The sequence below is a fragment of the Xyrauchen texanus genome, chromosome 37, assembly GCF_025860055.1.
Source record: "Xyrauchen texanus isolate HMW12.3.18 chromosome 37, RBS_HiC_50CHRs, whole genome shotgun sequence".
Taxonomy (NCBI): domain Eukaryota; kingdom Metazoa; phylum Chordata; class Actinopteri; order Cypriniformes; family Catostomidae; genus Xyrauchen; species Xyrauchen texanus.
The window spans coordinates 1,706,819-1,722,818 of record NC_068312.1 but is presented as its reverse complement, the minus strand read 5'-3'; the positions used below and the strand labels follow the sequence as shown (position 1 = coordinate 1,722,818).

At 37.6% G+C, this 16,000-nt stretch overlaps 1 protein-coding gene across 2 annotated transcripts; it reads left to right on the top strand.

The window, feature by feature from the left end:
- The first annotated feature begins 324 nt into the window (after nucleotides 1–324).
- Nucleotides 325–15,426, top strand: LOC127630937 (transmembrane and coiled-coil domains protein 1-like). 2 transcript variants are annotated; one of them, XM_052108827.1, is made up of 5 exons: nucleotides 325–502; nucleotides 2,466–2,693; nucleotides 4,263–4,933; nucleotides 6,591–6,726; nucleotides 13,036–15,426. In XM_052108827.1, exons 1-5 carry the CDS (start codon nucleotides 464–466, stop codon nucleotides 13,348–13,350), a joined length of 1,389 nt encoding a protein of 462 aa, XP_051964787.1. In that variant the 5' UTR covers nucleotides 325–463; the 3' UTR covers nucleotides 13,351–15,426. The 2 variants fall into 2 exon arrangements, with proteins under 2 accessions (XP_051964787.1, XP_051964788.1); XM_052108828.1 differs by lacking the exon at nucleotides 325–502 and adding an exon at nucleotides 593–1,137.
- The last annotated feature ends 574 nt before the right edge of the window (nucleotides 15,427–16,000 follow it).

Genomic DNA, 16,000 nt, shown 5'->3' with positions numbered 1-16,000 from the left:
AGCTTGTCATTTTATAAAAGTATTTTCATAAATTTTTATATTAAAACGTATGTATTATTTGATAAAAGCCCCCTCACCACATATAAAAAAAAGTTGTTATTTCTTTATACACCAATAATGTTGCGCCATTGATATTCAACAAAATTAAACGACTTTTTTTTTTTCATCTTGATTAACAAAAACTAATTTATTAGTAAAGAAGGGTTGAACCGTGAAAAAAGACTTTGCTCGTGCTAGAAGCGTGGTTGCGCGATACAGAGATGATGTCATCTTTAAAGCTCCACGCTGGGTCATGGCGGTGGGAGGAGCTTCAGCAGCGGAGATCAACTGTCAGTGAAATTTCAAAACAAGTTAGGGAAGTTCGGGAGAAAGAAACCGGTGGAGCAGCTTGTTTCCCGGCAGAATAGTCGAACTTATTGGAATTATAAATGAAGAACTCGTTTCATATGAGACATAGAGCAGAATGCACTGGGAGCAGGTACTGCGCGTGAAGAATGATAAGGTGAGAGCGCAACACTATTCTCTAGAATATGCTGGCAGAGTCATTTAAAACAGCGGTTTATGTGTACTATCATAAAATGACCATGTATTTATTATACAGTACGTATGCTGCTGTTTAAACTGGTTTATGGAAACAACGTTTAGGCTCATTGTAGCATTAAGCGACAGCAGTACAGGATGTTGTGGTTCGAAATCAGGCATGAGTCGTGTGTGTGTGTGTGTGTGTGTGTGTGTGTGTGTGTGTGTGTCGCGCGCGCGCGCGCTTATTATTGTGTCATTCAGGCTTGTGCTGCATCAGTTCTTAAATATGTTTCCCTTTGCCAGCATGCTTATACAAGTCAGTTGACTCATATTTCCCTGTCGTTGAAGACTGCAGGATCAGAGGTAAAGGAGTGCCTTGTTTGTATGGGTGGCATACTGAAAAAATCATTTGGTGTGTATTAATGGGAGTCTTTGTTCAGAAATAGGTCAGATTGCTCTTGTGTTAAAAACTGTGCACTTTGCGATCCGGACACAGACAGTCTGATCTGGACTACATGATCTGAAAGGTGTTTTACCTCTAAACCTGAGCACACTGACCTCAATATCAGCCCATTCTGTCTTAAGGGATTGTCTGTTTGAGGTGGACTTATGCAGGTACTCTTGTACATCACGTTTATATCTCACACACTGGGGGGAAATGCTATTCTTAATGAGTTTCTTCATCTTGTTTTGCATTAAAAATATTCTTTAAACAATATTTATTTTTCTCACAAGCATAATTGCATAAAATATCAGGGTGAATCTCACTAAACCTGACAACAACATGTCTGTTTTTTTTTTTTTTTTTTTAAATAAATACTTTAAGAAAGGTAAGCCAAAGTTAGGGCCATTACAAATTTTTTCTCTTTTTATTTAATTTTTTTTGGCATAGTGGCACCGTTTTCATGACAAATGAGCACTTTTTGCCCTCAAATTCTCATTGCTTTAATGTAAATATAATTTCATTCTCTTTATTGAAATGTAGAAAAAACATTTTTATTTGATTGCAGTTTTTGTTGTACTGCCTTGAATGTATGCTGATTTATGCAAAATATATGACGACGACGACGACGACAACAACAACAACATTTTTCCATCAGCAGGAACTGCGAGACTAGTCAGGATTGAGGGAAAGATGAATGCTGCAGTGTACAGAGACATCGTTGATGTAAACCTGCTCCAGAGCGCTCTGGACCTCAGACTGGAGCGAATGTTCATCTTCCAACAGGACAACAACCCTAAGCACACAGCCAAGATAACAAAGGAGTGGCTACGGGACAACTCTGTGAATGTCCTTGAGTGGCCCAGCCAGAGTCCAGACTTGAATCCGATTGAACATTTCTGGAGAGATCTGAAAATGTCTGTACACCGACGCTCCCCATCCAACCTGATGGAGCTTAAGAGGTCCTGCAAAGAAGAATGTGAGAAACTGCCCAAAAATAGGTGTGCCAAACTTGTAGCATCATACACAAAAATACTTGAGGCTGTAATTGGTGCCAAAGGTGCTTCAACAAAGTATTCAGCAAAGGGTGTGAATACTTATGTACATGTGATTTTTTATTTTTATTTATTTATTTTTTTTGTTGTTGTTTTTTTTATAAATTTGCAAAGATTTCAAACAAACTTCTTTCATGTTGTCATTATGGGTATTGTTTGTAGAATTGAGGAAAATAATGAATTTAATACATTTTGGAATAAGGCTGTAATATAACAAAATGTGGCAAAAGTGAAGCACTGTGAATACTTTCCGAATGCACTGTATGTGTGGCAGGACATTGTGATTTAAATGTTGACCTTTAGTACCCTCCAGAAACATTGAGTGCAGAAGTGACTGATTGCTTCATTGTGTCATCAGAAAGACACGGAAAGACCTATTTTCCACGAACTGACATGACTTTTCTCAGCATTTCCTCTCGCTCTTTCCTCTTCATTTGTGCCCATAGATTGAGAGACTGGAGGGCAGTCTGGGTGATGGGTCATTGCTGGGGTTAGAGGATGCCAATCTGGACCCCCAGCGCACACGGCAGGCGATTTCACAACTGCAGCAGAAGATCTTGAAACTTACGGAGCAGCTGCGTATCGAGCAGGCGGACCGCGATGAGAACGTGGCCGAGTACCTCAAACTGGCCAGCAATGCCAACGACAAACAGCAGAGCACCCGGATCAAACAGGTATCAGTACGGTTTAGCTGTCTGTGGAGTTAATATTCCTTCTTTCATTGTATCTTTGTTGCGGATGTCTTTTAATCACTGTCATCTAAGCTATTTTCTATGTATGCATGTATATCTGTATTGATGAATTCTAAATCTGTCAAAAACATGTCCAGCTCATATTTCACTTTCTAATAAAGAAAATTAAGAAGTAAATATTATGTAATTAGTTATAATACTTAATTACATAATATATATTATAGGCCTACTTTTGTCAATACTGTTTAGAAGCATCTCGGTGTGATTCCTCAAGAAGTTGCTTGAGAAAATGTCAAGAGTTCATGTCTGCAAATTCTAGACAAAGTGTGACTACTGTGAAGAAGATCAAATATCACACAGTTTTGATTTATTTTGGACATTATTCCCATAGTTCCATTTATGTTATTCCATAGTTCTGATGACTTTACTATTATTCTAAAATTTGAAGAAAAAAAAATGTATTATAAAGAATGAGTAAGTGACCCCAAACTTGTGTGTGTGTGTGTGTGTGTGTGTGTGTGTGTGTGTGTGTGTGTGTGTGTGTGTGTGTGTGTGTGTGTGTGTGTGTGGCCCCCAATAATTTTTCTGAGATTCTGAATTTGGGGTTTTCATAAGCTGTAAGCCATAATCATCAAAATTATATCAAATAAAGGCTTGAAATATCTTCCTTTGCTTGTAATGAGTCTATATAATATATTAGTTTCACCTTTTAAGTTGAATTACTGAAATTAATGAACTTTTGCACGATATTCTAATTGTTCGAGTTTCACCTGTGTATATATATATATATAAATATATATATAATATATTTTGCATTAATGAGAAAAATATTGTTTTGAATTTCAGTAATTATAATTAGGGGGTTTAAATTTGCTTTACTGTCATACAAATAATGTCACACAAAATATATAGTTTTACTGTAATTTTGTATTTATAGTTATTGTTCTTATAAAGTAAAACAAAAACATATTGAAGCTGTTCAAACTTATTTTAAATATAAAAAAACTGTTAATGTTGTTTGTGACATTTTTATGAAAATTAAGCACATTTTGCCCCCAATTATCATTACTGTAATGCGAAAAATCTCATTCTCATTAATGTGAATGAAATAATTAAATATTGTTTAAATTGTTAAGTATTTATACATCATACTTTTGTCTTTAATTTATGCATTTTTAAGCTGAAATGCATTTTACATTTATGCATTTGACAAACGCTGTAATTCAAAGTGAGTTAAGTGCATTTAAGTTATATCTTTGTTCAGTACATGTGTATTATAAGCATTACGATGTTTTCATATTGCGGTTACAATTTTTTTTATTAGAAGTTATATCATAAGGTGTATTATGAGACATTACAAATGCATTTATAATGCAATATCATGTTCTTTATTATATTGCATATTTTACACCTTTACAATTCATTATAAAAATTCCTTTTTTTAAAAAAAATTATTGTTACCGAACCCAATTATTTGGATCTTCTTATGTTTTCATATGTTCATTTCATTCCTTGTTCTTTCATACCACCTCACAATGACTCCATCTTCAGGTCTTTGAAAAGAAGAACCAGAAGTCGGCAGCGAGCATTGCACAGCTGCAGCGCAAGCTAGAGCACTACCACCGGCGCCTGCGTGAGGTGGAGCACAGCGGCGTGCAGAGGCAGCCCAAAGATGTCCTGCGGGATGTGCAGCAGGGCCTGCGAGATGTGGGCGCCAGAGTCATAACTGGCATCAGTGAAGGAGTCGTAAAGGGCGGCCTGTCCAGTTTTTCTCATGCTACGCTCCCCACCGTGGGCACAGTTGCCTCCAAACTTCGCGAGAACACTTCGTTGATTTGCAACAAGTTTGGAAGTGCTGACAACATCAACGCTTTGAAGGATGTAGCGGAGGACGGAGAGGAATGCCTGGCCACTGGAGGTCGCTCTCTGGGGTCTGCTGGCAGCCACTTGCATTCGAGTCTGAAGTTTGAAAGCGACGAGGATTGTTCAAGTGCTACTTCTGGATCAGCAGGAGCCAACAGCACGACGGGGGCCCCCGGGGGCCCACCCAGCTCGAGGGGGAACACTCTGGAAAGGGGGCATAGCGGTAGCTTAGACATGCTGTTGCAGGAAGTGCAGGACTTGCGAGATGCACAGACACGGTTGGAAGAGACGGTGGAAAATCAGAAGTGCAATTATCTTAAAGAGTCCACTCAGATGATGCAAGCGCTTCAGGAGGAGAGGTTTAGGCACACACACACACACACACACACACACACACACACACACACATGGTTTCCATTTTTTTTTATACAGTTTAGTTAATGATACTTGCTAAAGCCCTAAACTTAATCCTCACACAAACCTCTTAATATCATTTCTGGCATAATTTTGATTACCACAAAAAATTATTTCGACTCGTCCCTCCTTTTCTTTAAAAAAACACAAATGTGTGTTCCAGTGAGACACTTACAATGGAAGTCAATGGGGTACATTTTGGAGGGTTTAAAGGCAGAAATGTGACACTTATAATTTTCTAAAAGCATGTAATATATTATAGTGAGCTTTAAAGTTGCTTAAATCCCCATTTTATGGTAATTTTAGGTTTGACGGTGTTACGTCAGATGTGGTTAATAAGTGATTTTATGACAGTAAAAGCACGTTAACACACATTGTTTATGTCTTGTGTCTATACTTCTGAAACAGTGAGTATTTTAATGTTTACAGATTAAACCCCATTGACTTCCATTATAAGTGTCTCACTGAAACACACATTTGTGCTTTTTTTAAAGAAAAGGAGGAACGAGTCTAAATAAATTTTGTGGTAAAATATTATATATATATATATATATTTCATTATGCCACAAATACTGTCGATCGAGTTTAGCATGTTTTGAATCTGTAATATTCCTTTAAATAGTTAGGACTGTTTAAAATGTCCTCAAGTCAGTTTTGACCATTTTCCCTCTATGAATGTAAGGAGGACCATTTCAAAAATGTGTCACACACTGACACACAAACCACATCACTTTCTAGTATGTCACATAAATATGCACAGAGCTGTGCAAGTGATGCAAGCAGCACGATAGATGTCGAGGCATTGCAGTCACATTGTTGTTTATTCTGGTCAATTTTAACTAGGGAGGTCAGGCATTACATAAGACCTTCATTTCCCATTGTAGAAGTATAAAACAAAGGTAAATGCCATGTGAGATTGTGAGGTGTTTTTTTTTTTTTTGTAACAATTCCTTAAATGAATTGCGCAAAGGAGTCTTTTGCTCATGATTCGGACTAAAGTAGTCACGCTCGCACTGTATTTATTTTTGTGATATTCACCACACCGTATATTCCGCTGTGGTCGAGCGATTTCAGACGACCCACTTTTCATCACTCTGCAACCCACTAGTGGATATATATATATATATATATATAAACAAAGTTGAACCACTGATGCCTAGCATGGTGTTTTAGCACAGTTTAGAAAATTTTCTAAAATGTATGAAAGTTGCTATTTTTAGGAAATACAAGAATCGGTACATTAGTCTGTATACTTGCTAATTTACACTTTTGACACAAATTTCTTCTAAAAGTGTTAGCAGATCTAGTCAACTAGCTTTTTTTCCTTTTTGTATGACATCATCCTAATTCTATATACTATTGGTGTGTAGTTTTCCACATATTTAATGAGTATTACATTATTAAATTGCTTTATGCAAAGTTGTTATTGTTACAGTGGGTCTCTGAGGGTTAATAGTATTCTTTGAGCACCTGAAATGCACACAAACTCTCTCAACCCATGTGTGTGTCTTGAAGCAAATACACATGCATAGATCTTTAAATGTAGGTTTCTCCTCTACAGGAAGTGACAGTGTCTCAGTGTTCATTGTGGTGTTTTTGTAGGTGTGAGCGTTTAGAAGAACAACTGAATGATCTGACTGAACTCCATCAGAATGAGATCTTGAACCTGAAGCAAGAACTGGTCAGCATGGAGGAGAAGATCACGTATCAGTCCAACGAGAGGGCCCACGACTTACAGGTGCGCTGGGTTTATATCTCGTGTTCACTCCAGTTGTGTAGTAGTGACTGAAGAGGTGGGCGTGCTGTGAAATGAGTTAGTCACTGAATCAATGATCAAATGAAAGTTGTAATCCTTTAAAATGTGTATATCTACAGACCTACAAAGAGACTTCAGTAGAGGTTTTAAGCATTATAAGAACAATGCAAATCTATCATTTCACTACAGTTTGTGAGCATGAATATCAAAAGACAATAATAATAGTATTATAATAATTATGAGTTTCAATAATGTCTGTATGTTTTAATTTATAAAAAGCTTGTCTACATATCACTTCAGTAAAATGAATAAGTGTTCTAAGAACACAGCAGATCTTGTCGATTGCACACCAACATATAGGTAAAATACAGGTGCCAGGCCCGGACTGGCCATCGGGAGCACCGGGACAATTCCCGCTGGCCTGGCGACTATGTTGGTCTGCTGCCAGCCAGCGTTTTTTTTATTTTTTAAAGTATTATTATTTTATATTACTACCTTTACCAGGTATCATTTTTGAATTCGTCATTCAATAAAATTATTATTAATATTAATAACAATAAAAAAAATTAAATCATGAATCTGTTAGGCTACGATTCGACTTTACGCCTCAGACAAACGGTTAAACAGAAAATGCGAGCAGCACCCGATGATGGAGAGAAAACGGCCAGGTGGAGCAGAGAGGGAAAGGACAAAAAAAAGAAAGCACTCCAAGAAGAAGAAGCAGCAAAATGTTGCAAAATTACTGACCTGTTCAGGGCTTCAAGTGCAGGTCAGTTTCATCTGTAAATACTTTTTTCTTCGTTAACTTAGTATTGAACTGCTAGCAAATGTAAGCGGTAGCGCCTGTCTAACGTTACATTCGTGGAGAAATCAAAACAAATGAGTGCACACAGAAAACTCACAGAAGAAATGTACTGAGGTAAAAATTCTAATTGTTTTTTTAATTTATAACATATGATTTAGTTTAACATAACACAACTAAGAGAGCTGTTTTGCTGAATATTATCACGAATGAAAATGTTACATTGAATTTATTGTTCAATAAACAAGTAGCGTAGTTAATATTTAGGGCCCAAGCCTTGAAAAGGCAAGGCCCTATTGTTTTCGTTAGGATTAATATTATTATTTTTCTTACGACTATTGGGGCACTTTTGGGGCTCTTAACATGCTCGAAAACTCTTGAAACTTTGCACACGGGTCAGAACCCGCGGCCATTAGGGCCGGGCTGAATCTGGTACCGGGGCGTGGCAGGGGGGCTGGAACGGGGTCCGAAAACTTGGTCCATAAATCAAACACGCTTGCATGTAATAATATGAAACTCGGTACACATATAGATCTCATCGTTTCATATATACTTCATACTTTTACTTTTTACCCCAGCCCAACAGGAAATCGTCTATTTAGGGTTGTTTGGAAAACACATGCAATGGAATTTGAAATACTCCTCCTAGAGAATTCCACCAATCGCCACGAAACTCGGTCAGCATGAAGTCAAGACATTGAGGATGAAAAATTGCCGGCGGATTTTTGATATCTCGAACGGTTTGGCCGTGGCGAGGAAACGAAATGATGGCGCGAAAAGAGAAACAGGAAGTGTGTTATAACTTCTGCCTACATTCATTGATCTCGATGAAACTTCAGCAGTGTGTTCGCTGTAACAGGCCGATCGCATGGATGTGACTATTGTGAGTCAAAGTTATAGCGCCACCAACTGGCAGAAGGAAGTGTGTCACTTTCAAAATGCTTTGAAATCACCCTCTTATTTTTACCCGATTTACTTAAAACTTTAGGTGTGTAATGTAAACACACGGCAGATGTAGACATGTGAAAGGATTATTGATATCTTAGATACTGTTGCCACGGTATCAAACTTGAATATTCTTTTTTGATGCTTTTGAGACTCTTAGCATACTTGAAATTGCATGAAACTCGACAGACACATCACATTTATTAGCCAGTAGACATGTGCAAAGTTTCAGAAACGGGCGTGGTGCAGGGGCTCAGTAGCGCCACCTTTTGACAAAAGTGAGGGGGTTGGTTTAAACTTTGACCCACAGTCACAAAACTCAGTAATTATATTGTTCTCATCGAGCCGGACAACTTTCTAATTTACAGTCATTAGCTCAGACCAACAGAAAGTCAGATATTTTGGTTTGAATGTGGATGTTTTGGAGAATTTTCTCTGCCTCTCCCACTGACCCTACGTCTGTTTTTCAAGGTTTTGGGGCCCTTAACATGCTCTCAAACTCTTGAAACTTTGCACACAGGTCGGAACCCGCGGCCATCAGGGTCGGACCGAAGATGGTACCCGGGCGTGGCAGGGGGGCTCAACAGTGCCCCCTGGAATGGGATTCAAACACTTGTCCATATATCAAACATGCTTGCATGTAATAATATGAAACTCGGTACACTTATAGATCTCATCGGGCCGAACAACTTTCGTGCTCTAAGTTTTACGCCAGCCCAACTGGAAGTCGGCTATTATGGGTTGTTTGGAAACACATGCTCTGGAATTATATATATTCCTCCTAGAGAATTAATCCAATCGCCACCAAACTCGGTCAGCATGAAGTCAAGACATTGAGGATGCTACATTGTGGACGGATTTTTGATATCTCAAATGTTTTGGCCGTGGCGAGGAAATTAATTTATGACTAAAAAAGGACACATAAAGTGTGTTATCACTTAGCTAGTTCTATCTACAGTTACAAAACTTGGCGTGTATATTGTTCTCGTCAAGCCGAACAACTTTCTAATTTACAGTCATTAGCTCCGACCAACAGAAATGCAAATGAACTTTGAAGCTCCAAAAAGCACATAAAGGGAGCATAAAAGCAATCCATACGACTCATTGGTATAATTCATGTCATCTTAAGTGATCTGATCATTTTAGGGGGAGAACAGAACAAAATATAACATGTATACAGTATATATAAATATAACATCTTGCTGTTGCGAGGAAACGAAATGATGGCGTGAAAAGAGAAACAGGAAGTGTGTTATAACTTCTGCATACATTAACTGATCTCGATGAATCTTCAGCAGTGCGTAAATTATAATTTCATTAATAAAACTGTACAAAGACTTCCAGATAAATACTGGCCTTCTGGATTAACACATTTAAGTCCTTCAAAAGATATTGACCTATGACATCCTATGACATTAAAAATTATTCTACATTTGAATTATCTCATAGATGTGACTATTGTGGTTCACGGTCATAGGCCCTGTCCCAAATGGCACACTTCATATGAATTTTCAGTCTTGTGTACTTATTTCATGTGTCCATTAACTCCATGAGACCGTAGGGTGTCTAATTTTTCATTTTAGGTATCAGAAGGGTGCTCACGCATACTTTGTGGTCGATATGTGCCCTCGATGCGCACTTTTGCAGACCCCACACTGATGCAAGCTCTACAGCACACCTCTTCTCGACGGTTAAAGCAAGGTTACGTTATTGCCCATCGTGCACAGCAACCCTAAAGGCACGGGGTGGCGGTGCCACCGGCTTGGGCCCGCCATCGCTGCTCGCAGCTATATTTATTATTAAGTTACTTACATTTTAGACACAAACCATATGAACTGTTTTTGTTCTATTTCACCGACTAAAATAGTTCCAAAGGAAAGCTACAGCAGCGCAGTGTTTTGTTACTGAATGATTCAGCGTTTTGAACAAATCACTAATTAAGACGGTCACTTGCCGCCACCTATTGGCGGTTTAGTTTAATGTTTAAGTATTGCAGTTTTTTTATATTCAAACATTTATTTAAAACATCAATCTCATAACATTATTTATTGCAGTTGTAATTGCAGTGCACAGGACGTTATGTGCAGACCCATTTGAAATTAGGACTGCTTTACTTCTTGGTTGGTTGTTTATGTTTTTATGTTATGGTCATACTGTGAAATAAATGTAATTTAGGGGGGAAAAAAAACAAGGTTGTCCATGTTTCTAAATTTTATTTGGGTGCATAGGATGGCCTGGATGGGTGTAGGATTTCTCGGCCTGAAATTGTGTCCCAGTCCGGCCCTGACAGGCGCTGATATTAAAAATAGCTTTACATATTACACACATTTAGTAATCTGCTTAAATTGGCAAAGACATCCGATCAAACGATTACTTAACAAACATAACGTAGAAAGCATGACTTGATGAAGACTTATGTGCTTATATAAACCTCACTTACAATGTGTGCTTAAAGAAGGATTGTCCTTCTGCTTGCATCAGTTGCAGAGCTCTGTGCTTATTTGTGTGACATACTAGAAAGTGATGTGTGTGTGTGTGTGTGTGTGTGTGTGTGTGTGTGTGTGTGTGTGTGTACAGGGACAAGTTTTTGAAATGGTCCTCCTTACATACATAGAGGGAAAATGTGAGGACATTTTAAACAGTCCTATCTATTAAAAGGAATATTCCAGGTTCAATACATGCTAAACTTGATCGACAGTATTTGTGGCGTAATGTCGATTACCACAAAAATGAATAACAAATCTGCAGTGCATTTTATGTAATACTGCCAATCAAGAACAATATGCCAATAAATAACTAATTTGTGTGTTCCTCATCTCTAGATTATTCATTTAGTTCAACATCAATCCTGATAAAAAACATGGATAGATGAGCATTGTTGAAAGCAACTTTGTTGATTAGACTGAAGGACTGTTACGTAAGTGTTGTTTCACTCATGAAACTCACCTGTGATTGGCTGGATGGTTGCTCAATCAGCCCAAAGTAACAAAACGCAAAGAATACTGTATACAGATCCACCATTTGGACTCTGTGTGGGTTTAGCATGAAATGGTGCGGGGGACAAAAATCACCTTTTTAAGTAGTGCAGGAGACATGTCCCCTACATCCCCCAGGGCTGCTACGCCCTTGACTTCTACTGTATAAAAGGTGTAAGAAACACTAGTCATAGTCTCATTTGAACTTACAAAATAATGTCAGGGTCAGACAGTTTCTTGCTGGGATAGTGTACAGAACAATACCAAAACTTGATATTAAATATCTATTTAAATGTATACAGTAGGTTTGATTATCCGTTAAATGTGTAAAACTTTATACTTTAATTAATCAAGGAATACACACATGACCTTATTCATAATAAACTGTTTTGTGTAGGTAATGAATAATGAGTGTAGTAATGTTCACGTTAACACGTTATCATATATTACGATATACAGTACATTACATAAAAATTCATTATTAGGCTATTTGTTTTATTTGCGTACATAACTTTTTTTCTGGCAATTCTGCCCGTGCCTTCAGTTCAGCGCTCCCACCACACACTGCTCCGTGTGCGGTTAGAGAGAATCTCTAATAATAAATTGTCAAATAATAATCACAATTCACTCAGTGGTGCTACGGCATCACCTCATTATAATAAACAGTTATGGGACAAAAGCCTCCTCGCTGTTCTGGAGGCCATATGTATCATGACTTCTTTTAGGTGGGCATACGCATAATCCTTTGAAGGACGGTTGGGCATACAGCATATGCCCTAGAGACTACACTACTGGTTCACTCGCACACTGGGAATACTGTTAGAATGGGATTGATGAAACTAATGAGCAAAATGCATTGCATATTATCATATCCATTTGCCTCCTGGTCTCTAATGGAGGACGGGTATTAGTTATGGACTGCTTGGCTAACAAAGTTGATGAGTTCCGGCCAAAAAACAAAACAAAAATATAATTGTTGGCTAAGGCAGGTATATTTTTAACCAAAAGCAAAACTCCTGTGAATACTGTTCAGAGTGGACCTGGATTTAAATCATTTTTGGGTCATTACTTTTATCATATGAAGTGGGTGAGGTGGATTCATAAAGAATTGGGTCAGAAGAGGAATGACACCACTAATACATGTACAAGTCTGCTCTCTAATGGCAGAATATAGCTTGTACAATCACAATTAATCACAAGTCAGTTGCTGTGTGCAGAGTAGCATATGATAGCAAACGCTATGTAGTCTGCAACAATAAGTGTTTTCCACTGCAGTTACATGTTACTGGTTCAATTCAGTGAGTGGCATCTCGAAAATAATAATAATAAAAAAGAACTGTTATATCGAATCGACTTTCGTACAAAAACTTAGTCAAGCAGTTTGTTTGAATAGTGAGTTAAGAAGGAAAAAACACACTGTTGGACATTACTAGTAGACTAAAGAAAATAAACTAGTGAGAGTGTGAAAATGTTTGAACGAGACTTTGCTATCTAGAAATCCACAGTGCACACATGTATATTGTTTGATTACAGCTATGCATAACCCTCTCTCTGTTGTTTGTGTTGCAGGAGGCTCTGGAGGCGTGTCAGACACGCATCTCGAAGATGGAGCTTCAGCAGCAGCAGCAGCAGCTCGTGCAGTTGGAGGGTTTGGAGAACGCCACAGCACGAACACTGCTCGGCAAACTCATCAATGTTCTGCTGGCGCTCATGGCCGTCCTGCTCGTCTTTGTGTCCACTGTCGCCAACTGCGTCATCCCGCTGATGAAGACCCGAAGCCGCTCTGTGTCCTCGCTGCTCCTCTTCCTCCTCTTCGCTGTCCTCTGGAGGAACTGGGACACTTTCTCAGGACACACGTACCGCATGCTGCACATGCCGAGATGACCTGCCAGCGGAGCTGCAGCTGCCATTTGATTGGACGGGGGTATTAGCCAATTCCCTCCTTGTTCAGTAGGATGGTACGGACATTTTGTATTTTTGTTGAATGGCTGTTTTGAAACATTTTGCACGTTTACAACTTTGAATGCCCTCGGAATGCATTACTTTTACTATGAAGTTTGATTAGTTATATTAATATTATTTGTTTTTTAACGTTATTGTTTTCTTTTAAGCAGTATTTTAGTTCAATGTAGCATTAAAGGGGTAGTTTACATAAAATAAAATACTGTCATTATTAATTCACCTTCAAGCTGTTGACTTTCAAAACCATATGACTTTCTTTCTTCCGCAAAACATAAAAAGAGAATTTTTGAAGAATCTTCACGTAGCTCTTTTACTTATAATGTCTGTCAAGCTCAAAAAAATATATGACTACTCAAAAATCTCATTCATGGTCCGATTTTAATCCCATTGCTGCCAAATGCTATTGGTTTTTGCTTGTGTGGTTTTACACTAGGGCTGTCAATTGATTTAAAAGAGAAATAATTACTTGATGTGCTGATTCATTCCAATTAATCCAGTATTTACTGAGAAAAGCCCCCAAAAAGGAAGAAAATTATTATAAATATAATTCAGATAATTCAAATGTATCATAGATTGTAGCAGTTTTTACACAATATAAAATATAATATACATTTATACAAAACAACAGGTGTCAAAAAAGTCAAAATACTCCTTGTTTTATTTCTTTATCATTGATCATAACACTATTATTGACTTCCCTCTGTTCGATTTTGAATTGTTGGTCTTTGTACTCGTGCATCAGACGGACGTGTTTGGAGCGTCTCACTAGTTTTCAGCGTCTCTAGTCATAAGCGCTTGGATTTTAGGACGCTGTGTCAAGGTAAATGTAGTTTCAAATGTTGAAAAACATGTCTGGAGATGGAAGACTGTGCTGCTCTTGTTGGTTTTCTGTACAGCTGGAGTCACGCTGACTGCCCCCTACTGACACAGATTCACTAAAACATCAAGGACCGACATCAAACTTGAAATGTATGGATGGTTCTTTATTACGGAAATAATGTACGAGTCAGGGGCATGATTAATTGCGTTCATTTCTTTTGCGCTTTATTTGTCATTTTATTAATCACACTAAATTATCGTGTTAAATTGACAGCCGTTGTTGGAACTGAATGCAGGTGCGCCAGTTTGAATATGTGAGATGGAGAATGAGATTTGAACACTTCATTAGAGGAGAATATTTTTACAGAATGAAAACCATAATGATTCATTTGTGTTGGTTCCTTAGACAGAGTAAATTATGAATAAATAATGTGTTTTCTTTTTTTGGTGAAATATTTTTTTAACTGTTCTATGGTCTCACTGAAATAATTTTGAATGTCATGTTAAGATTGCCTTTTAGGGGGTGTATGCACTTTCAGCAGTGTTACACAATCCTCACTGTATTCGCTGCACTGGAACATGAAGGAAGAGCTCTTTGGTAAGACACCTCCTGGACTTCCGAGGACTTTTTTTTTTTTTTGGGTTATAAACTGGTAATTACGAGGGTACTATGCTGGTTTGAGGACATTTCTAGTGTCCCCATTATTTAAATCGTGTATTATTCAGACTAAATGTTTTATTGATAATGTAAAAATGCAGAAAGTTTTTTTGTGAGGGATAGGGGACAGAATCTATAGTTCATACAGTATAAAAATCATTGTCTATGGAGAGTCCTCACACTGATAGCTGTGCGTGCGTGTGTGGATTGGTTAAACCACTGAAGTGCCTTCCAACATCATCTACTTAAGACATTTTCATCTTTTAGACTTTGTAATAAAGGCCATTTCTGACTTGAGTTCAAGAGACTTCCATTCATATATTTGTGTATGAAATCAACAATCACATTATTGCATAGAAATTATTTATGAAAAACATTGTAACATGTTTTGTGTGGGATCTGAAAGACTCTAAGGATCTAAGGAGACCGTGGATATTAAACATGAATAAATGCTAAGAATTTCACATGCTATAATTCTCTGTCTGGTGTATTGCTAACAGATATTATCTGGATTTACAACTCCAATTCCCAAAATGTTGGGACACTGAAAAATTAAAATAAAATAAAAAAAAATATTTGTAAATGTACTTTGACTTGTATTCAAACAAAAACAGTGTTAAGATACTTAATGTTTTACCTGATCAACAACATTTTGACTTTATGAAGAAATACACATTTCAAAGGCTGGGACAGGACAATTTAGGACAAATAACAATCTGAGTAGTAATAAGGTGATGTGATATAGGAGATGTTAAACAATCGTGTTATAGAATATTAGGAGCCTAAAAAAAGCCTAGTCCTTCAAGAGCAAGGGTCGAGGCTTGATCATTTACCAACAGATACATTATCAAATAATCTAGTGCTTTGAGAACAGTGTTCCCCAAGACAAATTGGAAGGATTTTGGGCATTTCACCCTCTACAGTGCACAATATAGCTGTAAGATTCAAGTAATCCGTTCAAATCTCTGTCCTTAAAAGACAGAAAAACACTTTTGAATGATCATGATCTCCGATTCCTAAGACCTCATGGTCTTAAAAACTGTCATTCATCTGTAATGTTTATCATGAACATGGGCTCAGAAATACTTTGGTATT

Bases quoted from the DNA above. Each gene is read 5' to 3' on its own strand.
- LOC127630937 (XM_052108827.1), top strand. From the start codon at position 464: ATGCACTGGGAGCAGGTACTGCGCGTGAAGAATGATAAG. The intron at 2,694-4,262 runs GTATCAGTACGG...CTCCATCTTCAG, and splicing joins AGAGCACCCGGATCAAACAG to GTCTTTGAAAAGAAGAACCA. The intron at 4,934-6,590 runs GTTTAGGCACAC...GTGTTTTTGTAG, and splicing joins CAAGCGCTTCAGGAGGAGAG to GTGTGAGCGTTTAGAAGAAC.